Source organism: Podarcis gaigeae (assembly GCF_964106915.1).
Source record: "Podarcis gaigeae genome assembly, chromosome: 13".
NCBI lineage: Eukaryota > Metazoa > Chordata > Lepidosauria > Squamata > Lacertidae > Podarcis > Podarcis gaigeae.
Window position 1 is genome coordinate 38,056,199 of NC_139689.1, and position 24,957 is coordinate 38,081,155.

Here is a 24,957-nt window from a genome sequence, read left to right on the forward strand (position 1 = left end):
TAGCGAAGAAGAAGGTGAGGAAGACATGCCCCCCCCTTCCGTAACAGTTGGAAAAGGGGGCAGTTTACCTGAATTAAAAGGTGCCTGTCGGTCTGTGTTGTTGTTGTAATTTAGATCCTGCCCTACTTTCTGAAACGGCCTTCCATCTCTAACACCTGATACTCCCGTGCTGTATCATAGTTTGCATGCACCCCTACTACCGCGCAGCAAACATTAACTATTTTAAAATCTGCTGTAGTTGCAGCCGGAGCCCAAGGCAACAATATTTGCTTACGCTAGAAGGGGGGAGGGAAAACCCAGTTTCTTCCTTTATATTCATGCCCAGCTGCATCCGGTCCTTTCAGGCAGACGTTAACCAATTAACACCCCGTGGGTTTCCTACCAAATGCTTAGCAGCAGCTACTTCTGGGGTAGAGAGCATAGGATTTTATGCAAGGTCACATCATTGTGTTTGGGGATGGGGGCCTAGGAAAAGGCAGGCTTGTTATATAATAGCACTTGTTGCTCTTTACAGCGACCGTGCGAAGTAGATTGTATTACCGTTCCCATACAGATGGGAAACTGAGGCTGAGAAAGAGGAGTCTGTCCCTGGCCACTCTGGATATCTCTAGCTCAGCAGGGAGTCGAACCAGTTTCACCAGCCTAGATCTACAGTGGTACCTCGGGTTACATACGCTTCAGGTTACAGACTCCGCTAACCCAGAAATAGTGCTTCAGGTTAAGAACTTTGCTTCAGGATAAGAACAGAAATCGGGCTCCGGCGGTGTGGCGGCAGCAGGAAGCCCCATTAGCTAAAGTGGTGCTTCAGGTTAAGAACAGTTTCAGGTTAAGAATGCACCTCGGGAATGAATTACCGTGTTTTTTTGCTCTATAAGACTCCCCTCCTTTTCCCCTCCTATAAAGTAAGGGGAAATGTGTGTGCGTCTTATGGAGCGAATGCAGGCTGCTCAGCTATCCCAGAAGCCAGAACAGCAAGAGGGATTGCTGCTTTCACTGCACAGCGATCCCTCTTGCTGTTCTGGCTTCTGAGATTCAGAATATTATTTTTTTTCTTGTTTTCCTCCTTCAAGAACTAGGTGCATCTTATGGTCTGGTGCGTCTTATAGAGCAAAAATACGGTAAGTACTTAACCCGAGGTGCCACTGTACTAAATTGGGGTGGGAGATCCTGCAGGGAACATGCTGGTGAAGCAGCACAAAACAGGAGTGAAGTCCAGACCAAGATGATCAAGATGATCTGGAAAGCAAGCCTTATGAGGAACGGTTGAAGGAGCTGGGCAGTGTTTCCCAACCTTTTTCCAACCTTGGCCCCCTTCCAACCTTGTTTTCTTTCTGTGCTGCACCCCACCCCACCCTACTGGTAGAAAGGTAGCTATTTAAATGTTTTGTTTGTAACTAGAACATGTTTTATTTATATTTTTTTATAATTTATAAAAATACAGTTACTTAAAACGACAGGAACATAATGAAATATTGTTGAAGCAGAAAAAACAATCAGAGAGCTGGAAGGGACTCAAAGGGTAAATCTTTCTAGTGCAACCCCTTGGAACGTAGGAAACTCAGCTAAAGCATCCATGACAGATGACCATCCAACCTCTGCCTAGAAACCTCCAAGGATGAAGAGTCCACAACCTCCCGAGGGAGATCCATCTTCCATGTGTTATAAAAAGTAAACAACACTTTTTCTGACCCCAGTTATTTGACACAGAGGAAGAAACCTACAGATAACAGTTCAAAAACATACCCTCCAAAGGAAATAGGGATGTCCTATTCCATAATAATAATTTTATTATTTATACCCCACCCATCTGACTGGTTTGCCCCAGCCACTCTGGGTGGCTTCCAGTATATATAAAAACATAACAAAACATTAAACATTAAAAAAAAACACCTTCCCTATATAGGGCTGCCTTCAGATGGCTCAGGGGTTGGATAACATTTCTCTGATGAAAATAGGGACGTCCCAAGGAAAAGCGGGACATTCCAGGATCAAATCAGAGACTGGGACGACATCTGTAAATCCGAGACTGTCCCTGGAAAATAGGGACACTTGGAGGGTCTGCAAAAGGCGCACAGGGAGTTCTGTATATATGGGAGAATTTTAAAAAGCAAGTGGTCCTCACTGACGTGGTGCAAAAAGATCTTGTCATCCGGAGGAGCCCTGGCTGCCTAGATAAAACACTATAGCCCCACACACCTTTACCTGGGAGTAAGGCCCACTGAACTCAGTGCGGCTTTCTTCTGAGTAGACGCTTAGTTATTTACTAGATGCAAGTCAGAAGCACCAGACGACCCTGCTGGGCTAAGCGCTGGGGTGGATTTCGCCCCATGTTTTGCAGAACCAGGCCGATGCTGCTGACGGGCCCTGCACCCTTAGTCAACATCTGAAGGCCCCAATCTGCTAGGCGCTAGGCCAGCACTGGCGGCAGCTACAAGCAGTGGTCAAAACAGGAGCCTCAGAGATAGCCCCCTCCTGCTGGAAACAAACCAGGACTGCTCCAAGAAAATGTATGTGGCAAAAAAAAAGTGCTAGGCTGCCCCCTGCTGGGCCGCCCCCTTACCTGCTTGTGATTGGCCAAGCAGATCATCAGCCAATCAGAATTTTCTTTTTTAAAAAATCATTTCTTCTCACTTCCTTCTATGGCTCCTTAGCCTCATCCTGTGCCCCCTCTCCCATTTATGTAATTTTCACCTGTGCCCCCCCCCTTGGAATATCTTGGGGCACCCTGGGGGGCCATATGGATTCCGGTTGGGAAACACTCGTCTACAGGGTTGTCACGTGGAAAAATGGACAACTTGTTTTCTCCTGCTCTGGAGGTTAGGACTCGAACCCAATGGCTTCAAGTCGCAAGGAAGGAGAGTCTGACCAAACATTGGGAAGAGCTTTCTGACAGCAAGAGCTGTTCGACAGTGGAACGGTCTCCCTCAGGAAGTCTTTAAGCAGAGGTCGCATGGTCATCTGTCATGGATGTTTTAGCTGAGATTCCTGCATTGCAGGGGGTTGGACCTATGATTCACCAGCTGGTGACAGTCCAGTCCTGCTCCCTGCAGAGGTCTGCACATTTCTCAAGAGTCCCAGTTCCTGCTTGTCCCAGGGTCCCCAGACCCATGTCTGGTAACAGGGAGAGAAGACAATAGGTCCTGCCTGTTAGACTATGCCTAGGCCTGAGCAGGCGGACAATGCTGAAGTCTTTCCTCTTGGACAGCGAGGGACACCACAGCCAGTGTGGTGTAGTGGTTAAGAGCAATAGACTCGTAATCTGGGGAACCGGGTTCGATTCCCTGCTCCTCCACATGCAGCTGCTGGCTGACCTTGAACTAGTCACACTTCTCTGAAGTCTCTCAGCGCCACTCACCTCACAGAGTGTTTGTTGTGGGGGAGGAAGGGAAAGGAGAATGTTAGCCGCTTTGAGACTCCTTCAGGTAGTGATAAAGCGGGGTATCAAATCCAAACTCCTCCTCTTCTTCTTCACACTGTGATTCTGGCCCCCCTGGAGAGGGATGCTTGCGTGGGGCAGGCCTTGCCTTCCCATTCCCCTGTGGAACCTGGTCCCATGCTCTGAGGTGTGCTTCTCCTAGCTTGTGATGATGCAGCCGAAACACCTTGAGAATAATAGGATTGTGCAAGGCGCACTTTAGGGAGGTTTCTAGATCAGAGCATTGTCAACTTTCGCCCAGTTGGGATCTAGCCAGAACACCTGGGACAACGCCCTGTTTTCCTGGGAAAGCGATTGTGGATCCTGACTGTGGTTCTTATCTTACAAAAGCAATCTGATCAGACATTCCTAATGCACTGCTGAGCTTTAGAAGCCTTTTTTTTGGGGGGGGGGGTCTTTCCAGAGATGCACATCATCTCTCCTTATCATTCTGCTGTAGGAAAAAAGAACACAAAAAGAGCCTCCTTCATCAGGTGGCTCATCTACTCCACCATCCTGTTCTCACGGTGGCCAACCAGATGGAGCAGGTTTTCAACTTCATGATATATCACCAGCTGAACATCGCTACATCCTGATATATCACAATGTCTGAAATAAGGATGGAGCTATGATGAGTAGGGACGCGGGTGGCGCTGTGGGTTAAACCACAGAGCCTAGGACTTGCCGATCAGAAGGTCGGAGGTTCGAATCCCTGCGACGGGGTGAGCTCCCGTTGCTCGGTCCCTGCTCCTGCCAACCTAACAGTTTGAAAGCATGGCGGGAAGGTAAGCGGCGTTTCCGTGTGCTGCTCTGGTTCGCCAGAAGCAGCTTAGTCATGCTGGCCACATGACCTGGAAGCTGTACGCGGCTCCCTCTGCCAATAAAGCGAGATGAGTGCCACAACCCCAGAGTTGGTCACAACTGGACCTAATGGTCAGGGGTCCCTTTACCTTTATGGTGAGTAGGGCTGCCATCCATCCGGGCGAAATTTCCCAAAATCAGTAAAAATGTTCAGGAAAACGCGGGAAGCCATGTTGGAAGTGTTGCTTTTTTTGGCAAATTTCCTAAAAAAAAAAATAGTTCAACAACTTTTGTGTCTCGATTTTCACTTTTTGAAATATGACAACCCTAACACAGGCATTGGCTGGCTTCACAGTTTTCCCCACATTGTGATTTTTGCATAACACACACACACACACACATGCATCATGATTCGCAATATATTGCCAGGACGTGGGTGGCGCTGTGGTCTACACCACAGAGCCTCTTGGGCTTGCCGATCGTAAGCTCGGCGGTTCGAATCCCCGTGACAGAGTGAGCTCCCGTTGCTCTGTCCCAGCTCCTGCCAACCTAGCAGTTTGAAAGCACGCCAGTGCAAGTAGATAAATAGGTACGGCTGCGGCGGGAAGGTAAACGACATTTCTGTGTGCTCTGGTTTCCGTCACGATCTCCCATTGTGCCAGAAGCGGTTTAGTCCTGCTGGCCACATGAGTCGGAAAGCTGTCCATGGACAAACGCCGGCTCCCTCGGCCTAAAAGCGGGATGAGCGCTGACACCCCATAGTCGCCTTTGAATCACCTTTACCTTTTTACCTGCCAGGTAAAAAATTATGAAACCGATATCCTGATATGGACTTCAAACTGGTTTTGGATGCTATATTGATAAACAGTATTGCCCAGCCCTACCTGGGCTTGTGGTTTAGTTCCCCAAAACACATTCCTATCAAGACTTGGTTACAGCTTGTGGCTTGTTTGGGACAGCCTTATATCTGGGTGGAGCAGGGAATCAAAATGTTTTAGTTCTTCTTTCCCTCTGATGTAATTAAATCAATAACTTAGACTTAGCAAAGGCATTATCATAATTTCCTGCCCTTGGGGGAGGCTGCGTATTCCATGACTTGCTTTTCTGATCTTGCATTCTCACAATGTGGTGGCACACCAGAATAGTGACTAACACAGATGTGTATAAGGCGAGCCTCTAAAACCTTGACGAGGGGGTGTTATATGATTGTATGCCTCCGCTGTAAGAGCTTCAGGAAACACTGGTATCAAGATTTTTAGTTTTTAGTTGCATCCTTGTCTGTGTGCATATATAAATGCAAATATAAAACGATGTCATTTCTATTTTCATTGCCCTTGCTTATTAAGGTTATGGACAGATTCTATGCGACCCCTTTGACTTGGTGTAGTTTAGGGCCTCAGCACATCTTAATAATAATAATAATAATAAAATAATAATACTTTATACCCCGCCCATCTGGCGGGCTTTCCTCGGCCACTCTGGGCAGCTCCCTACAGAATATTAAAAACACGATAAAACATACCGTAAATCTGCCTCTGGCTGCATGGTGGGTAGCTGTGCCAGTTGTTTCTCTTATCTCATGCCTGAATCACTCTGATGGTGTGGAAAGCTCTCCATCAAAGCATGGCCTCCTGCTTTGATATCTGAGGCAAGGCAAGGCAGTGACCCACTTGGGATCTCTCTAGCTCAGGGATCAGCAAACTTTTTCAGCAGGGGGCCGGTCCACTGATCCTCAGACCCTGTGGGGGGCCGGAAAATATTTTGGGGAGAAAAATGAAACAAATTCCTATGCCCCACAAATAACCCAGAGATGAATTTTAAATAAAAGGACACATTCTACTCATGTAAAAACACGCTGATTCCCGGACCGTCCACGGGCCGGATTGAGAAGGCGATTGGGCCGGATCCGTCCCCCGGGCCTTAGTTTGCCTACCCATGCTCTAGCTTAACCCCAGCATGGCAGCTCCCATGGGAAGAGCCTCACAGTTTTTGGGAGCAATACTGCAGCCTGAGGGAGCAAGCTGATGGGAGGTTGTAGAGAAGCACAGCTGCAAGCAGCGAGGGAGCTGAATCTCCGAATCCTGCCTCCATCTCGCTCACCCCTTTAAAACAGCAATGAAAACCCTTGCGTTTTAGTTGAACGTTTTCCAGATAAGCCCAACAGTGTAAAATGTATATAAAACGCACAGAAAGGATCTCCTGAATAGGTGAGCTGTTATTACCTTTCTGCTTGTTCTAGAGCCCTCCCACCTCCTCAAAGCTGGGGAAGTGCTATCTAGGCTTTGGGAAGGGAGTATGGGGCATCAAATGTTGCTGAAAGACACCATTGAGGGCTGCATGGGCTGCATGTAGGATTTTTCTTCCCTAGGCCAAGGGAGGAGAACCTGCAGCCCTCTGGATGTTGTTAGACTCCAACTCCCATCAGCCCCAGGTGTATGGCCAAAGGTCGGGGAGGAAGGGAGGTGTCGTCCACCAACATCAAGAGGACCACAGGCTCCCTAGCCCTTCCCTGGAGCCAGCTTACCTTCCCCCCCATCTCTTCACCCACACCTTCCAGACCTTATATTACGACTGGAGTTGCGGATGAAAGCACAACCCGCCATTTTGTACCATATAAACCAATCGAGAGCTCTGCTTAGGGCAGGTGTTATGTACTGAGCTGAATCCTAGAACAAAAGGATCCAGAATGCAGCAGTCTGATTGGCCTGCAGGAGCAGCCCGGAATTAGCCAATCACGCAGGGCCCACTGTGTAAATAATGTCTTTATAGCTAGACGTTTTGGGGAAAGTTTCATTCATTGCTACTACGAGCTGAATAAATAGCATGAAATTCACACTCGATTCCGAGTCTATTTCAGCAGGGTTCCTCAAACTTGGGTCTCCAGCTATTGTCGGACTACAACCCCCATCACCCTCAGCTAGCATGACCAGTGGTCAGGGATGATGGGAATTGTAGTCCAACAACAGCTGGGAATCCCTGGCTTAGGGGATGCCCCCCCTGCCCAATCTGTTCACAGCTGGGAAAGCCCCCCCCCCAATCTCCAGCCTAGTCCTGGAACATATGTGGTAATGGGATGGGTAGTGATTTGAAGGAGCTGAAAGCCAGTTGGGGTGGTGAGGGCCAATGGTTAGAGTTGTGGTTGGTAGCCCAGATTTTTTGATTATCTGGTAAGAGGATAGTATCTTCTTATTGACAAGGGAAAGTATTCCCAAAACCGCACATAAGGGGTGGGTTAAAACTGCTCAGACTTCTCATATTTTCGAGTTACTACGCCAGATGTTATTGCCCTTCTTTTGACAGCTCTCCTGTCACTCCCCTTAACTCCCTGGCAACAGAAAACTGTTGTCATGGCAGCCAAACCTGTATTGTGCCTTGGCAATGTGCAATGAGGTATGTGGTAAATTTTGTGCAGAAGGCCCACACCCCTCCTTTGGAAGCGATTCATCCATTTTTTCCCTTAGTGAAAACCAACACATATTTTTTTTTTCCCTGGAGGGAGGGGATTCCAGATGTTTCTTGCCTGAAGCAGTGGAGCTGCTTTGGTTGTGGAGATTCCTTTTCCCAGCTGCCTTTTTTGAGGTTAATATCACAACGTTATCTGTTTAAATCTTTTTTTAAAAGGATGGTTTATTACAACCAAGGTTTCTCAAGTGGCTGTTTGTGATGATTCAGTGCACCATGCAGTTTAATAAGCCATGGTTTAGCATTATGTGCAAATCAGGCCTGTGTGGTGGAGTGCAAATTGTAAAATGTGCTTCTTTTGGTATGTTTGCCTGACACTACCTTCATTTTCCCTGAGTACCAGAGAAAAGCTATCCTTCTCTACTTTGAACCCTTTTTGAGATGAAAGGTTTTCTAGTTCTTTTCTCTGCTGCTTTTATTTTTTGGTTTCATTGCTGTTCTTGTACTTCCTTCATTGTATTTTATTGTTTTTACCGTTGTTGTAAACTGCAGTAAAGCTGGTGGCAAAATAATTAAAGCTGGTGGCAAAATAAATATCCCTTCAACTCAAATTGAGAAATAATAATAATAATTTCTTGTTTATTTACTCAGTGTATATGTTCTGGGTGGCTAACAGTGGAAATAAAGCATATATAAAAAGGCAAAGCCATAAAATCTAAATATAGCATAAAAAACAGCAGCAGAGTATCAAACAAAAGTAGAAGCAAAGACAAACAAACTTCAGAAATATCAAAAGATCTATTATTATTATTTTATTATTTATTGCATTTATATACCACTTTTACCTCACAAGGATCTCAAGGTGGTGTACATGGTTCTCCCCATTTCATACTCACCACAACCCTGTGAGGTAGGTTAGGCTAAGAGATGGTGACTGGCCCAAGGTCACCCAGTGAGCTTCATGGCTGAGTAGAGACCTGGTGTCCCAGGTCCTAGTCCAATCCTATAATTTACTAGACAATTTCAAGATTTAAAAGCCTGAGAAAATAAAAAAGGTATTCACCTAGTACCAGAAGGTAAAGGTAAAAAGGTAAAGGACCCCTGGATGGTTAAGTCCAGTCAAAGGCGACTATGTGGTGCAACGCTCATCTCGCATTCAGGCCGAGGGAGCCGGTGTTTGTCCACAGACAGCTTTCCGGGTCATTTAGCCAGCATGACTAAACTGCTTCTGGCGCAACAGAACACCTTGACGGAAGCCAGAGAGCACAGAAACGCTGTTTACCTTCCCGCCGCAGTGGTACATATTTATCTACTTGCACTGGTGGCTTTCAAACTGCTTGGTCGGCAGGAGCTGGAACAAAGCAACGGGAGCTCACCCTGTTGCGCACATTCAAACTGCCAGTTCCAGAACGACTAAAGCGAAGGTGACAAGCAAGGATCCTATAGGGAGCATTATCCATAACTGCGGTGCCACCACAGAGAAGACCCATTTTTCTTTCACACCTCCTCAAGTTCTTCATTTATAGCGAGGGAACATAGGGAACACAAGGCTTCTCCCAGAACTCGCACCAAACCTTTGCTGTCTGTTTGGCCAGGTCTCAGCCAAATACACAATGACACTCACCTTTGTCATTGTGATGTCAGCCTTTTGCCAGGTAAAACTGCGATACTAGTGGAGGATATTCCAAGTCCCCAGAATGCAGTCCACCACCTAGTGCTGTTTTGTGCCATTTTAACTACTGGCACAATACCTTTCTGCCTTTTATGTGTAAGCCACCTTGAGTCCCTGTTGGAGGGGTGGGGGTGGAAGGCAGGGTATAAATAATAATTGTAAATGTATAAATTTGAGGGGTTTTCAGTACAGATTTAAAGGGATGTGTTCATCCTCTCATTCTCTCTCTTCTCTTAGCCAACAAGCTAGCACCCTCCCAAGATGGCGGAGGCTCACCAGGCTGTGGCGTTCCAATTCACGGTCTCTCCAGAGGGTATCGACCTACAGCTGAGCCATGCAGCCCTCAAGGAGGTTTACCTCTCAGGCCTGCGGTCCTGGAAGAAGAAATTCAACCAGTTGCGGGTAAGATAGGGATAACGAGTGTTATGTACTGAAGTTCTCACCCTGGGCCAGCAGGGGGATACTGTGTAGATAGTTCAGTCCACATATGCAAATAAGGGATCGAAAGTGACGTTCAGTGATTGGATAGTTACAGAAAGTTGTTACAGTTACGTTGTACTGGAGCTCTGTATAAGCAGGCTGGCTGAACCCTTCAGTTCAGTTCTGTTCTGGCCTGTGAATAAACAAGAGCTGTTTGAAGAATCACTGTGTCATCTGATATGTTCACCCACAACTTAACAATGAGCACCTGCTCAAAATGCTCTGGAATTAATTTGTATCTGAGGGATAGCTCCGTTGGTAGAGCATGAGACAGTCATAGGTCCTGGCCTTGGGTTGGGCAAAAAGATTCCTGTATTGCAGTGGGATGGACTAGATGACTCTCTTGGTCCCTTCCAACTCTGCAATTCTATGATTCGGCGACATTCAACGTCTTGAGAGCCCAGCTCTTAGTTTACTCTTGGGAACCCAACCTTTCCACATTGGAGCCTTAGGAAGAATTAAACTGTAATCTAGGGAAGCCAAGGCAGTTGGAGTCCTGGGTTAGGCATGAGAGTAAGGCCTCCCAGGTTATCAGAAAGGACTTGAGTCCAGTAGGTTCAGGGTATGGTGCGAATGAAAGTTTGTTTGGCCAAATCAGAACAGGCGGTTCTGGGAGCCACTTTAGAACTAACCCTCAAGTCAAGGGTTTAACAGAGAGTGGAGAGTGCCCAAGTGCCCCCCACCCAGAGAGATCACGGTGCTTGTTCTTCAATAATTAAGGTTCAATAACATTGACAGCCTGTTTCTTTTTAGTCAATAATCCATAAATTTATTGTGAAGATGCTGTCTCCATTTCTATTATGGAGGGACAATGACATACAGGGTTGTTGTAAGGATAAAAGAGAGCTATGAATTAGGAGGTCCTTGTTAAAATCGCATCTCCATCATGAACTCAGCAGGTGATCTAAGCAGTTCAGTTACCTGATTTGAACATCATACTAAACCACAATTTAGTTTGTTTCCCTCCCAGTACAGCAAAGACAGAAACTGGTACTAACGAGCAGCATGCTTGTACTTGTTAAGACTATGGTTTGTTCCTAACTATGGTTTAATGTGAAGGACATGCAAATAGAGCCCTTGTGTAAAAAGATGTTTGATGCTGAGGTGTAGCTTAGAAATTGGGGGTGGGTTGCTTGGAGCAAAAATGAGAGAGCCAGCTTATAAAATGTTGGGACCTGTTTAATTTGTTATAAGCAACAGGCACCATTAATCAGCATCCAACAGTTCAAAGCACATCCAATGCAGCTTACATTCTGAGAAAACAATGTGTTGGTTGATTTTTAAGGCTGAAATACCTATGTTGTCAAGTATAGCCTTCCTGCTCTCCACAAATCCATACTGCTTCTTCAAGAAAAAGTGCACACCAGCAGTTTTGCCAAGTGTTTGAGGGAAAGGAAGTGAGTGGGCAGTTTAGGGAACTGGGCAAAGTTCAGTCCCTGTACCATATTTTCCAAAGAAAGGGCAACGTGCCTTCAAAACTACAGAAGATTTGACTCATGACGATAGCAGCAATCTGTTCACATTCATCTTTTTGTGACCTCCCCTAACAGAACAGTTTTGTGACTGGGGTGTATCCTGCCAGCCCATCCAGTTGGCTGTTCATGGTTACTGCCATCTTAGTAACCCAGTACTCTCGACTTGACCCCTCCATGGGCATGATTGGAAAGATCAAGGAACACCTGCCAGTCAGGTATGGAGATGGGAAATGGGAAGGGAGAAGGGTGGGAGTTGCGGATGAATCAATGAGGGGGAAGGAGACTAAAACTAAGGCCTGGTTTTCATACATTATGTGAAATAATGGTTTCCTGCTACGAGAACAGGCAGCAGCACATCTCAGGCTCGTATGAATTCTCCAACCCCTCTTGTCACCTTTCAAGCCAATGAGGAGGAAATGGGAAGCCTTTGCTTTTAGACAAACCCTTGTTTATGGTGGCCTCTGAAGTTACGAGAACTGTGGTTTGTTCACACTTACAAGAACTACCCAGAATCAAACTGTGGACTCACTTCCCATCTTGTCCTGAAAACATTGTTTAAACAAACTACATTTCTCTGTGTTTAGACATGATGGGGTACTATGGTTTGTTTAAAATTGGAAGTAGGTGCTTCCAAACTCCTTCTCCTGGAGAATGAGAGAGGAAGACTGGGGAGCCTACAAATTCGAGGCTTGCTGTGGCTTATTCACATAGTGGGAAATCATGGTTCCAGGTTATTTTAAATGGTTTTCTTGGAGGGTTGCTTCAAAACCACTCTCAAACACAGTCCAGGGATGTGTCCGCATCAAACACATTGGGGAGAGTGCATTTTGTTGATTCTGGAAGTTGTCCTCAGGTCAGAAACACTTGGGTACTGCCAGGGTCCTTTTGGCCAGAGGCGTTGTGGTTGGGAGACAATTTTCTAGTGACAAAAGAGTCCTCTTGAGGTGTTCAGTGTGAACACGTGAAGGGATTTTTATGCCTGAATAGGATCGCCCCACATGTTCCAGCCATGGTACCATGGAATCAGCCTCAAGCCTAAAGAGGGCCTGACTCATGTAAGGATGTATGCACCTAGGGTTCCCTTTAAGGGGATAACATCTCTGATTGGCAGCAGGCTTTGGAAAGTACATTACTTCATGGCCCCTTGCTTGGATGACTTTAGAAACACATATGGAAGATAGTTCTGTCTTGCATTAACATGATGGAATATCCATATTCACAGAGAGGGGGCATTTGATTGGCGGCTTTTGGAGAGAGATGACTTGCCGAGGCAGACCTTGAGTTTAAAACAGCAAGTCCACATTTTAAACCCTTAAGCGTTTGTGTGCATGTGTGTTAGTTTGGAGACATCAGACTAGAAGACAGAATTAGGTTTTCTTCTCTTGGAAAATCGATTGTTTTAATTTTAAGGCCTGTACATTTTTCTCCCTCTCCCTCTCTCTTCCTCCCCTTCCCCACCATGTTGTCCTCAGTGACTACCTGTCAGATCAAGGCCTGACAGTCCTCAGTGCCCTGGCTTTTTCCACAGGGCTATGGCTGGCCCTCATCGTGACCATGCGTAGCATTCTCAAGATGCTGCTGTGCTACCATGGCTGGATCTTTGAGGAGCACGGCAAGATGTCCAACACCACCAAAATCTGGCTGGTATGTATCGCAGAAGAAGGTGCACTATTGGGAAACAGGCTGAGAGAAGGGAGCATGCTGCATAGGGCTGGGCGATATCTGGTTTTCAACATTGTGGTAGATCACCAGCTAAACCGATATGTCACAGTGTACGAAATAAGGATGGAGCTATGTAGAGGCATTGGCTGGCTTCATGGTTTTTCCTGCATCATGATTTCTGCCTGCTCGGTGTAGTGGTTAAGAGCGGTGGACTTGTAATCTGATGAACCGGGTTCGCTTCCTTGCTCCTCCACATGCAGCTGCTGGGTTACTTTGGGCCAGTCACACTTCTCTGAAGTCTCTCAGCCTCACTCACCTCACAGAGTGTTTGTTGCGCGGGAGGAAGTGAAAGGAGATTGGTAGCCATTTTGAGGCTCCTTAAGGGGAGTAAAAGGTGGCATATCAAGTCCAAACTCCTCCTCCTCCTCCTCTTCTTCTTATAATAATAATGATAATAATAATTATTTATACCCCGCCCATCTGGCTGAGTTTCCCCAGCCACTCTGAGCGGCTCCCAATCAAGTGTTAAAAACAGTACAGCATTAAATATTAAAAACTTCCTTGAACAGGGCTGCCTTCAGATGTCTTTTAAAGATAGGATAGCTGCTTATTTCCTTCACATCTGAAGGGAGGGCGTTCCACAGGGTGGGCGCCACTACCGAGAAGGCCCTCTGTCTGGTTCTTCTTCTTCTTCTTCTTTTCACTGTTCCCTTCAGGAAGCAGGGGAGAGCTGACCCAGCAGAGTTAACAGGGGCTGCAGGAATCGAGAGAAGCATTTGCTGGCTTCACTGTTTTCCCCACATTGTGATTTTTGCATTGCACACACACGCACATATCATGATTCGCGATATATTACCAGGTCAAAAATTATGAAACTGATATCACGATACGGACTTCAAACTGGCTTTGGATGATATATCGCTATATCGCCCAGCCCTAATGCTGTGGGATAGAATCAGACAGTAGCAGCTGGGTTCAAGCTGGTTTTGTGCTATGGGGAATCGAAATGGGGCTGAAGGAGACTTATGCCAGAGGCATTTAGAAAGGGTTGCCTGAAGCCTTGGAGAGCCACTGTCAGTGTAGACAGTACTGGGCTGGATGCACCCAATGATCTGAATCTGTAGAAGGCATCTTCCTATGTGCTTGTGTCACCATGGTGGTCTGCACCAGTAAACCACATATGGCCACCTTGCCCTCTGGGTATTCTGGAATATGTTAGCCTGGGATGGGCTAGAAGTTGTGTGTAGTTTGTACAAGGTGTAACCAGAAAGTTCGGTGAATGGTCACAGAAACCTGACATAAAAAAATATTCGAACATGCATACATTACAGGCCTTCAAGGTAGGCCCCCTCTGATACAATGCAATGTTGACAACATTCATAGAACGGTTGGAAACTTCTGGAGAAGTCCTCTTTTCGTACTGCTTTCAGTTCCCTCGTCACAGCAGCTTGGACATGTGAAATGTTGGAAAATCTGTGCCCTTTCAGTGCAGATTTCAGTTTTGGAAAATGAAATAAATCTGGCGGGGCCAGATATGGAGGGTGGGACAACTCAGTAACCTCAGTAACGATTTCAAGTGGAATATGCAATTCTTCCGCCATCATTCGGACGGACAAACGCTGATCCCACATCAATAAATCACGACTATGTTGACATTTGCTGCCGTTCTGCTCGTTGACGGTCTGCCAGACTGAGGGTCATCTTCGATGGTTTGCCGCCCTTCACAGAAACACCTTAAACCACTCATACACTGTCTTTCGCGTTACAGCTTCATCTCTGTACACAACTGAGAGCATTTCATGGGTTTCCGATGCTGATTGTATGTTTGAATGTTTCTCGCTGTCCAATAAAAAGGTAAAGGGACCCCTGACCATTAGGTCCAGTCGTGACCGACTCTGGGGTTGCGGCGCTCATCTCGCTTTATTGGCCGAGGGAGCTGGTGTACAGCTTCCGGGTCATGTGACCAGCATGACTAAGCCGCTTCTGGCGAACCAGAGCAGCACACGGAAACACCATTTACCTTCCCGCCAGAGCAGTACCTATTTATCTACTTGCACTCTGACGTGCTTTCGAACTGCTAGGTTGGCAGGAGCAGGGACCGAGCAACGGGAGCTCAGCCCGTCGCGAGGATTCGAACCGCCGACCTTCTGATCAGCAAGTCCTAGGCTTTGTGGTTTAACCCACAGCGCCACCCGCTGTCCAATATCAGTGACCATTCATCGAACCTTCCAGTCACACCTTGTAGTATAGAAGGGGCTGGGGCTAGAGTCTGCCAGTGGGGCTGGAAAATCCTCACCACTAATGGGCACAGAGGTCAGGAAAGCTGGATGGTGGTGGCTGGTAAACAGGGCCAGAGAGGCATGAGAGAGGCTTGATTCATGCACTCAAAGGACATCTGTATACATCATGGGTGGAGAGGCTGCATGCCTCAGCCCCACTCCTAAAGTCTCTGTCTCTACTAGCTCCACCCTGGACTTAATGTATGGAGTGGGGCGGTTTCAAGGAGGATTCTAAGCGTTTTTTACTGGGTGGCAGCGAGAGAGGCAGCACCATGAAGGCGCTGGGCACCCTGAGGGAGTACAAAGTTGTTGGGAGATGCCTCCCCACCAGCGGCGTAGCGTGGGTTGTCAGCACCCGGGGCAAGGCAAGCAATTTGCGCCCCCTAACCCCTAACCTGCCGCCACTGCCAGCTTCTTCTTGCTGCTGCCTGGGCTGGGGTATTTACGGTAAGGTAGCCACGGCGGCGGCGGGGGGTCCGTGTCAGGTGATCTGAGGCGAGTTGCCGCTGGCGCTGGCGCCCAAACGATGCCGCTTGCCCGGAGGAGGAGGGCAGAGAGGCGAGGAAAATGCAACAGCGGTGGCGGCGGGGCTGTGAGGAGGGGCTGCCTGGCGCGCCCTCCACTGCGAGCGCTGAGAGCCGCTGCCTGCCGGACACCTTCAGCCCGGACGCGCGCACAGCTCGTCGGTTCCGCGAGACATGGAGCTCTGCTACAGCCTGCGCCTGAGGCTCTTTGGCGACTCCAGAAGCGGCGAGCGCGCCCCCCCCAGATGTTGCACCCGGTGCGGCCGGCCCCCCTGCACCCCCCACACTACGCCACTGCTCCCCACTCCTAAGTGCCCAACACCACTTCTCTATCGTATGCGCATCTTTGCTCCTAATCATGTTGTTGCAAAGTCCCATTTCTGGTACAGTGGTACCTCAGGTTACATACGCTTCAGGTTACAGACTCCGCTAACCCAGAAATATTGCTTCAAGTTAAGAACTTTGCTTCAGGATAAGAACAGAAATTGGGCTCTGGCGGTGTGGCAGCAGTGGGAGGCCCCATTAGCTAAAGTGGTGCTTCAGGTTAAGAACAGTTTCAGGTTAAGAACGGACCTCCGGAATGAATTAAGTACTTAACCCGAGGTACCACTGTACTTTGTCTCTTAGCTGAAGAAGATGAAGAAATCTTCTGGGGAAATTGTGTACTGTGGACAGGTTTTTGAGAAGGCTCCATTGAAGGTGGAAAATTTTGGTATCTGGCTGTGCTATGATGCCTGTAGCGGAACTCATAACACGAGCTGTTACACGGTGCTATCGCGATACAGGAGCCCATCACAGAGCTCATGCTCACTCAGTTCAGATCATGAAGGTTGAGGAGATCGCTGCTAGCAAGTGCAGCAGGCCAGCTGTCAAACAGTTCCATGATTCCCAAATTAAGTTCCCTCTGCCATGATTCCAAAATCAAGTTCTCTCTGTCGTCAACACAAGCCACGCTTCACCATTAAGAGACCAAACACGTTCTTCTAAATGCAGACTTGGTTCATTTGCTCTGAGTTTCAATAAAGTTCTTTTTGGGAAGAAAAAAAAAAGGAGGATTCTAAGCATTCTCCGCTGAGTGCATTTAGGTCCTGATAGTAGGGAGAATTCCAATTATGTTCAAAGAATCCTCTTTCAGACTTTGTGGCTCCACATTTTCCCCCCTTTTTCCTTTTTTTAATCTCACCCAATTTCCCCAAGGAAACTCAAGGACACTCACAAATCCGTAACACAGTAGGATAAAGTGCATTCTTTCTCTCCGCCCCCCGCCCCATCACAGGCTTTGGTGAAAATCTTTGCTGGGCGGAAACCCATGCTATACAGCTACCAAGCCTCGCTGCCTCGCTTGCCTGTTCCAGCCCTCAAGGACACCATGCAGAGGGTGAGTCTGGTTTTTTCCCCCTTTCCTGCTGTGATTCGAGGATGCAAAGAAATTAGTATCTGCCGCTGCTTTCCTAGCACATCAGGCTGAAAGTGGAGGATTGAACGTTTGGATCAGGCACCCCCAAACTCGGCCCTCCAGATGTTTTGGGACTACAACTCCCATCATCCCTAGCTAACAGGTCCAGTGGTCAGGGATGATGGGAACTGTAGTCCCAAAACATCTGGAGGGCCGAGTTTGCGGGTGCCTGTTTTGGGTGCTTTCTGATATGAAGCCTCTGCATTCCTTTTCCCTCTCTCTGAATGGCCGCACATTCTTTTTTTTCTTTTTAAATAATTTTTATTCATTTTAAAACATATTAATTGTCATACATACCACAAAGTTTCACATCCTATACAATCTTTTTGGACTTCCATCAGCACCTCTGATGACCCCCCATTTTTATCATTTCTTCTGCATTTCTTAAATTCATATTGCCTTTAATTATCTTAACTAACGTCTTCCTTATGTAATAATTCAAATTATTCACCTCACAAAACTTCTTGCAAACCTACAAATGTAATCTGGTCATCACAATTACTTTTCAAATAGTCCGTAAATTTACACCAATCTTCTGTGAATCTCTGGTCCTGCAGGTTTCGAATTCTTCCTGTTAGTTTGTCTAATTCTGCATACTCCATCAATTTCATCCTCCAATCTTCTTTCGAATGGCCGCACATTCATGGGGACCTTGGTTTTCAGTTCTACGGGGTTTTCCTGTCTAAAGGGGCTTTGCAGAGGATTGCCCAACAGCAGGCAATGCACGACAGCCGTTGTTCTCTCTAGAAAGTGAGGCTGTGAGCAAGAGCAATTGCAGAACCCATACCGAACACAGCCTCCTTTTAATCCCATAATTCTCTCGTCCCACTAGTTTCTCGAGTCCGTACGACCCCTGAAAACAGATGCAGAGTTCCAGCGGATGGCGGGTCTGGCCCGTGACTTTGAACGGACCCTGGGGCCGCGCTTGCAGTGGTACCTGAAACTTAAGTCTTGGTGGGCATCTAACTATGTGAGTGGCCCCTAAAATGGGATTTCGGGGCGGGGTGGTGGCAGCTCCTTCAGCTGTGTTGTGCTGCCCATGGAAAAGGTGTGGGTCTTTTTAATTCTCCTTTTTGAACCTCATACCTTGCCCAGGTGAGCGACTGGTGGGAAGAGTACGTCTATCTCCGTAGCCGAGGTCCCCTGATGGTAAATAGCAACTATTACGGCATGGTGAGTTTCAAGACACTGGGAGAAGAATGTTTTTGGGTGGGGAGGGGAGGGATGCCTCTCTTTAATCTCTGCTGACACACACACACACCCTTTCTGCGTACCATTTTTTAAAAATATATATTTATTTATTTGGTTTTTCAGATTAAAATTTTACAGTCCAGCATGCAACATAAAAACAAAATTCCAAGGAATCTCTTGGGCTTCCCTCTTGCCCTTTGTGGGCCCCATTGTTAATCATGTCCTCCTGCATCTTTTATAATAATCCAAATCTTTTATCTCTCCATTGTCTCCAAAATTCACCATTAAACTACAGTGGTACCTCGGGTTACAGACGCTTCAGGTTACAGACTCTGCCAACCCAGAAATAGTAGCTTGGGTTAAGAACTTTGCTTCAGGATAAGAACAGAAATCGTGCAGCATCGGTGCGGCGGCAGGCCCCATTAGCTAAAGTGGTACCTCAGGTTAAGAACAGTTTCAGGTTAAGAACGGACCTCCGGAACGAATTAAGTTCTTAACGAGAGGTACCACTGTACAAGTCATATTCCAATCCTACTAATGATTTTAACTGTTTACAATGGTCTTTAAGATAAATTACAAATTCCCCCCATTCATTATTAAAATTTTGGTCTTCCTGATTTCTGATTTTCCGGTCATTTTAGCCATTCCGGCATAATCCGTCAATTTGATCTGCCATTCTTCTTTGGTCAGGACTTATTTCCATCTCTGGGCCAATAACATCCACACAGCCATGGTCGCATACATAAATAATTTTTTTGCTCCATTGAGATTTCAGCACCTCGAATTCCTAAAAGAAAGGCTTCGGGTTTTTAAGGTTATTTTAACCCCAACTCATTATATATCATTTCCCAAAATTCTTTTACTACCTTACGTTTCCACCACGTATGATAAAAGGTGCCTTCTTTTTCCTTACATTTCCAGCATACATTTGACCCCGTTTTATTAATTTTTGCTAATTTACTGGGAGTTAAATACCAATGCTACATCATTTTCATAGAATTTTCTTTCAACGTATAACATGCTGTGAATTTTAACTTTCTGCGTACCATGTTTTTTTTTTTTTAGGATTTCATTTACGTAACCCCAACCCCAATCCAGGCAGCTCGTGCTGGGAATCTCGTCTACGCCATGTTGCTGTACCGACGGAAACTCATTCGGGAAGAGATCAAACCGGTAAGTGAAATCAAAGTCTATGATGGGATGGGAGGGCACAGCCAGTAGGTAGTGTGAACTCCCTCTCCCTAAATGGGGAACTGGAAGTCAGATTGAGAAGTAGGACGACTGGGGTTGCTGTCAACTTGTTGGGGTGTGTTTGTGTGTTTGTGTGTGTAGGATAGAAGCATAGCAGATGCCTAGCTGGCTAGTGTAGCTGTATAAACCCAGACCACACCCAGACCTTTGAAGCACTCTTCTAGCACTGCAACAGTCGTAGCCTCCTCCAAAGAATCTTGGGAACTGTAGTTTTTAAAGGGTGCTAAGAGTGGTTAGGAGAACCTCAACTAACTACAGTTCCCAGGATGCTCTGGGGGAAGCTGTGGCCATTAAAGTGGTACAAGGGTGCTTTTATTGCTAGTGCGCTTTTTTAAACCACCCTTCCCCTGCATTAAATTGCACCTTACATTGCATTGCAATGGAATGGAATGCAATTAGCTCCTTCTCATTGTTTTCTCTTCCTGGACCAATGCTGGTCCGAGCTTGTGAAAGGAGCAAGCAGGATCAAAGACAAGAACTTGGGGTGTGGCAAAGTGTAGATATAGAATGTTTTGTTGGCTTGGCAGGATGGACTAAGACTACTGGGCTGGCAAACACCAGCGTTGCTGGCTATGGCATAGCAACAGTTGCTCTTTATTTAATATTCTTGCATCCCACCCGTTTTTCAAGGAGCTCAGGATGGGATCCTGTGAGTTAAGCTGAGCTGAGAGACAGTGACTTGCAAAAGGCACTGGGCATACAGTCCGTATGGGGTACCCTTCCAGCTTGGGGGCTCTAATGCCATTCTGGGCAGCCCCCCAAGGGCCGTATGTGATAGGTGGGCGGGGCCAGAAGGAAAAATGGGCAGGACAACATATGCAAATTTTACCTTTGTGCACTAGACTTTGTTTCCGCACGCAGCACTCTCTATCCTTCCTCTGGAGAAGCAAAAGGTGCTAGAGTTCAAGGATGTGGTCTAGCCAAGTCAAAACACTCAGGGGATTGAAGCAGGGCCAGCAAGGAGTGTGGCCTGGGGAAAGTTCAGAGAGTGAGATAGTGTGTCCTGGAGGGCCACATTCAGCCCCTGGGCCTGTGCTTCCTCACCCCTGGGATAAAGGAATCCGTATTCCTACACCAGGCATACGCAAACTCGGCCCTCCAGGTGTTTTGGGACTACAACTCCCATCATCCCTAGCTAACAGGACCAGTGGTCAGGGATGATGGGAGTTGTAGTCCCAAAGACATCTGGAGGGCTGAGTTTGCCTATGCAAAATGGAGTTCCGACAGCTGCCGAAAAGTAAAAACAAAACTTGAAGCGAAGCAGATTCCCTCCACCGTGAGTGTTTTGCGTTGACCCTTAAGTCCAGCACTCTTCTCTACTGTACTGTGCTTGCTTTGGTCTTTTGGAAGCAGACAGCACAGAAACAAGGCAGAGAGGCTACTTGGTGAGGGCAGGGCTGGAGGTGACCAGCTTATACATGAACCCAAAGCTGCCAGTATTATGCCTGAGGTTTCCCACCTGGGTAGAGAGCAAGCTTTGCCCTAGGTGCTGTGTACAATGGTCTGCTTGCCAGTCATGCTACTAGAGCCAGTGTGGTGTAGTGGTTAAGAGCGGTGGACTCGTAATCCGGTGAACCAGGTTCGATTCCCGGCTCCTCCACATGCAGCTGCTGGGTGACCTTGGGCCAGTCACACTTCTCTGAAGTCTCTCAGCCCCACTCACCTCACAGAGTGTTTGTTGTGGGGGAGGAAGGGAAAGGAGATTGTTAGCTGCTTTGAGACTCCTCTGGGTAGTGATAAAGCGGGATATCAAATCCATTTGCAGTTTCCTCTTTCTTATTATCTGGCCTGGAATTCCCACATGTTTTATAATTCCAGCCCTCCTTTTAAGAAATGTATTTACGTCTGGATTTTTAATTTTTTGTTAAGTTCCCCAACCAAGCTAGGTTCACTGAGTGTCTTAAAAATAACCGCAGATCTCTTCCATGTTTGGTTCCCTAACCCCTGCATCTAAACCTGAGCTTGCCTCCCATCTGAAAACAGAACATCACCCCAAATTCCTTCATCCCCCTCTGTGCGGCCCAATGGGAACGTCTCTTCAATACCACCCGGTTGCCTGGGGTGGGGAAGGGTAAGTGAATCAGGGGGTATTATGAAACACTTCTCCCCCCACCACCCACTGTAGGGCCTTTTGCAGGGCGAGTCTGCTTCATGGTGTCTCTTGGTGGGTTTTCTGACCTAGTCCAGGTCCTAACACCTTTTCCCACCTTTTCTGGGATTTCAGAACTTCTTACTGGATTTTGAGGTTCTTTGGTCTGGCGGTCACTACAGTCTTTCTCTCGCTCCTTCTTACAGCAAGGATCTATTGCACCCTGTCTTGCCTGCAGCCTGTGGGTTACAAAATCAGGAATGGCAGCCTGGAATTTGCAATCTGAGCTTTGCCTACCCGGTTCAGTTCCGTGTCGGAAGGACTTTCAATGTTGCTCAAAGCTGATGGTTGCCCTCCTTATTTTTCTTTCTTTCTTCCCCAAGTCATTTGGCTGGCGCATCTCCTCCTCAATCTCTCTCTTTCTCTCTCTTCGCTTCCCATGCCTCTCCAGCTGATGATTCAAGGCGGCCTTCCCATGTGCTCAGCTCAGTACGAACGCATGTTTAATACAACCCGTGTCCCAGGCATGGAGGGAGGTAGGATGCTCTCGCAACCCTTGCTTCCCTTCCCTGACATCATCACCCCAAAGTATCCACACTCATTCTTACCTGTGGAATGAGCACTCCCATTCCTATTTAACCCTCTCTGTAACCTTAACTGTTACAAGAAGGGATGCGGGTGGCGCTGTGGTCTAAACCACCGAGCCTCTCGGGCTTGCCGAACAGAAGGTCAGCAGTTTGAATCCCCACGACGGGGCGAGCTCCCGTTGCTCTGGCCCAGCTCCTGCCAACCTAGCAGTTTGAAAGTATGCCGGTACAAGTAAATAAATAGGTACCACTGTGGCAGGAAGGTAAACAGTGTTTCTGTGCGCTCTGGCTTCCATCACAGTGTTCCATTGCGCCAGAAGTGATTTAGCCCCATAGTCGCCTTTGACTGGATGTAACCATCCAAGGGTTCTTTACTTTATCTTTTACAAGGAAAGGGGAATTTAGTTAACCTCCCGGCAGCAGCATCCTGGGGATGGGAAAACAGATGCAGGGCAATGTCTTCCGTTGCCCACCTTCCGCCAAGCAGCAGAGGTGATTTCAAAGGGCAAGAATGTTCCACCTCTTTTAGGTTGCTCCGTCAGTAAAGCAGGAGACCCTTAATCTCAGGGTTGCGGGTTCGAGCCACACGGTGGGCAAAAAGATTCCTGCATTGCAGGGGGTTGGACTAGATGAGCCTTGCGGTCCCTTCCAACTCTACAATTCTATGGTTCTAAGTTGGGGAGAACTCTCCCAGGACTTTTGTGTAGGCAAAGTTGTAGAAGACAGAGTTGGTAGATGGGAGACCCGAGTCAGAATGGGTGGCACTGAAGCTGGTGGCATTAGGATAGATCACCGAGTGGAATTTTAGGGTGAAGGTGGAAGAATCTGGCCTGGGAATAGTCGGCCAACATTGGGTGCCAGGGTGGTGATTCTCTAATGCCGTCTAGAAACAGTAAAACAAAGATTAGCCAGATTAGGCTATGTTCTCCCTCGGCTGCCTAAGGCAGTAGGCGTCTCTGAATACCAGCCACTGGGAATTACAAGTGGGGAAAACACTGTTGCACTGGGGCCTGCCTTCTTCTGGGCTTCCCTTGGGCCTCTGGTCAGCCATGGTGAGAGCAGATGGCTGGCCAGCAGTGGGCTATTGGCCTGACCCTGCAGGGCTCTTCTTATGCTATTAATGCCCCTCGGCAAACAAGGCTGTAGCTGGTGCCTCCCAAATGCCTGTACCCTCTGAGAGCAAATGCTGGAGGCTAGGCTTAAGGTCTCTGTGCCCATCCTTAAAATCTGTAATATTCGTACACAAAACTGGCACACTGGCCCCCTACGTCCCACAGTGATTGCTTTGACAGTCCCCCAAAATTGGGACAGGGGACAAGCAAACAGATCGGCTCCTTATCTGCGGTTGTTATTTTACTAATTTATTAAATTTGCATACCGCCCTTCATCAAGAGATCTCAGAATAAAATACAAGATCAAACACAAGTAAATAATTAAACCGAAACAACAAAACAAACACCCTTGCCTCCTTTCCCACAGACACATTAAAAAGGGCTGTAGAATATTAATCAGCCAAGGGCCTGGTTGAAAAGGAACATTTTCGCCTGGTGCCTAAAAATACTATTATTATTATTATTGTTATTGTTATTGTTATTGGGCGCAACCCACTTGAAGGAAGTTTACACCCAAGGAGGCTTGGGGGCCAGGCGGTCCTTTCAGAAACTCGAATGGGAACAGTCTTTGGGAAGGGGGACGTATGATTTGTGATGGTTCAAAACCATTTTTTTGGATACAGGTGTTTTTATTTTTATTTTTTTAAATAATATTTTATTAAATTTTAGGAATAAAAAATTAAGAAAAGTACAAAAAGACAAAAAGACAAAATCACAAAATACAAAAATACAGACATTAAACATAAAAAAGAAAAAAGATAGAAAGAAAAAAGGACACATACAAGAAAAAAAACAAAAGAAAAAACAAAAATCCCTCTTTTTTAATCTCTCATCTTTGATTAACTTATTTTCCTGATTTCCTCACATCTCCCTTTTTTGTATCCCTTTTGAAATTTGGTTCAGCAAATTCATCAACCCTATTTAATTTATCTATTTATCTATTATGAATCCAATCTTAACCTTATTGCTAGAACCCCTTCAGTTCCAATCAATGCCATGGATACAGGTGTTTTTAACACCCAGGGGGCTTCATTTGTGGCATTAAATCAAATGGGCAACCAGGATTTGCAAAGAGGAAACCAGGCACCAGCGTCAGCCTTGTCTTGATTGTGTGGGGCACCCCACACCATCGCACCCTCACCTTAGAGTGCTCCTATACTACTTTAATAATATGGCTTCTCCCCCCCCCCAAGATTTCCTGGGAACTGTGGCTGGTTAAGGGTGCTGGGAGGGGTCTCCCTCATTGTATGGTGTGGATGGTCCTCTGGGAATCTGATCTGAGGCTGCAGAACTCTCCTGATGCGATGCTCCTCGCTCCATAGACACCATCCAGCACCTGAGGGATAGCAAGCACATTGCAGTGTACCATGCTGGCCGCTTCTTCCGGGTCTGGCTATACCACAACGGGAGGCTGATGCGCCCACGCGAACTTCAGGCACAGTTTCAGCAGATCCTAGATGACCCCACGCCTCCTCTGCCTGGCGAGGAAAAACTGGGTGCCCTGACTGCAGCTGACAGGTGAGCCTAAACTCCCTTAACTTGACTCTGATCACACAAGACT

The 24,957-nt window shown here is 47.0% G+C and overlaps 1 protein-coding gene and 1 pseudogene across 9 annotated transcripts in view; both read left to right on the forward strand.

The window, feature by feature from the left end:
* Window positions 1-24,957, forward strand: part of CPT1C (carnitine palmitoyltransferase 1C) — a 69,246-nt gene that overhangs the window by 15,387 nt on the left and 28,902 nt on the right. For 6 of the 8 annotated variants that reach the window (XM_083709250.1, XM_083709252.1, XM_083709256.1 and 3 more), the window contains 9 exons: window positions 9,528-9,692; window positions 11,321-11,460; window positions 12,718-12,889; window positions 16,987-17,088; window positions 17,999-18,136; window positions 18,262-18,339; window positions 19,423-19,530; window positions 21,592-21,679; window positions 24,719-24,914. In XM_083709250.1, the coding sequence (XP_083565376.1) occupies window positions 9,552-9,692; window positions 11,321-11,460; window positions 12,718-12,889; window positions 16,987-17,088; window positions 17,999-18,136; window positions 18,262-18,339; window positions 19,423-19,530; window positions 21,592-21,679; window positions 24,719-24,914 (1,163 nt within the window). In that variant the 5' untranslated portion in view covers window positions 9,528-9,551. Of the gene's footprint in view, window positions 1-9,260; window positions 9,387-9,527; window positions 9,693-11,320; window positions 11,461-12,717; window positions 12,890-16,986; window positions 17,089-17,998; window positions 18,137-18,261; window positions 18,340-19,422; window positions 19,531-21,591; window positions 21,680-22,148; window positions 22,234-24,718; window positions 24,915-24,957 lie in introns of those variants that run through there. The other 2 variants (XM_083709255.1, XM_083709254.1) reach the window with 2 other exon arrangements.
* Window positions 13,588-16,971, forward strand: LOC310830271 (large ribosomal subunit protein eL20-like; annotated as a pseudogene). The gene is made up of 3 exons (XR_014568600.1): window positions 13,588-15,521; window positions 16,023-16,110; window positions 16,338-16,971. The product of XR_014568600.1 is annotated as a large ribosomal subunit protein eL20-like (transcript).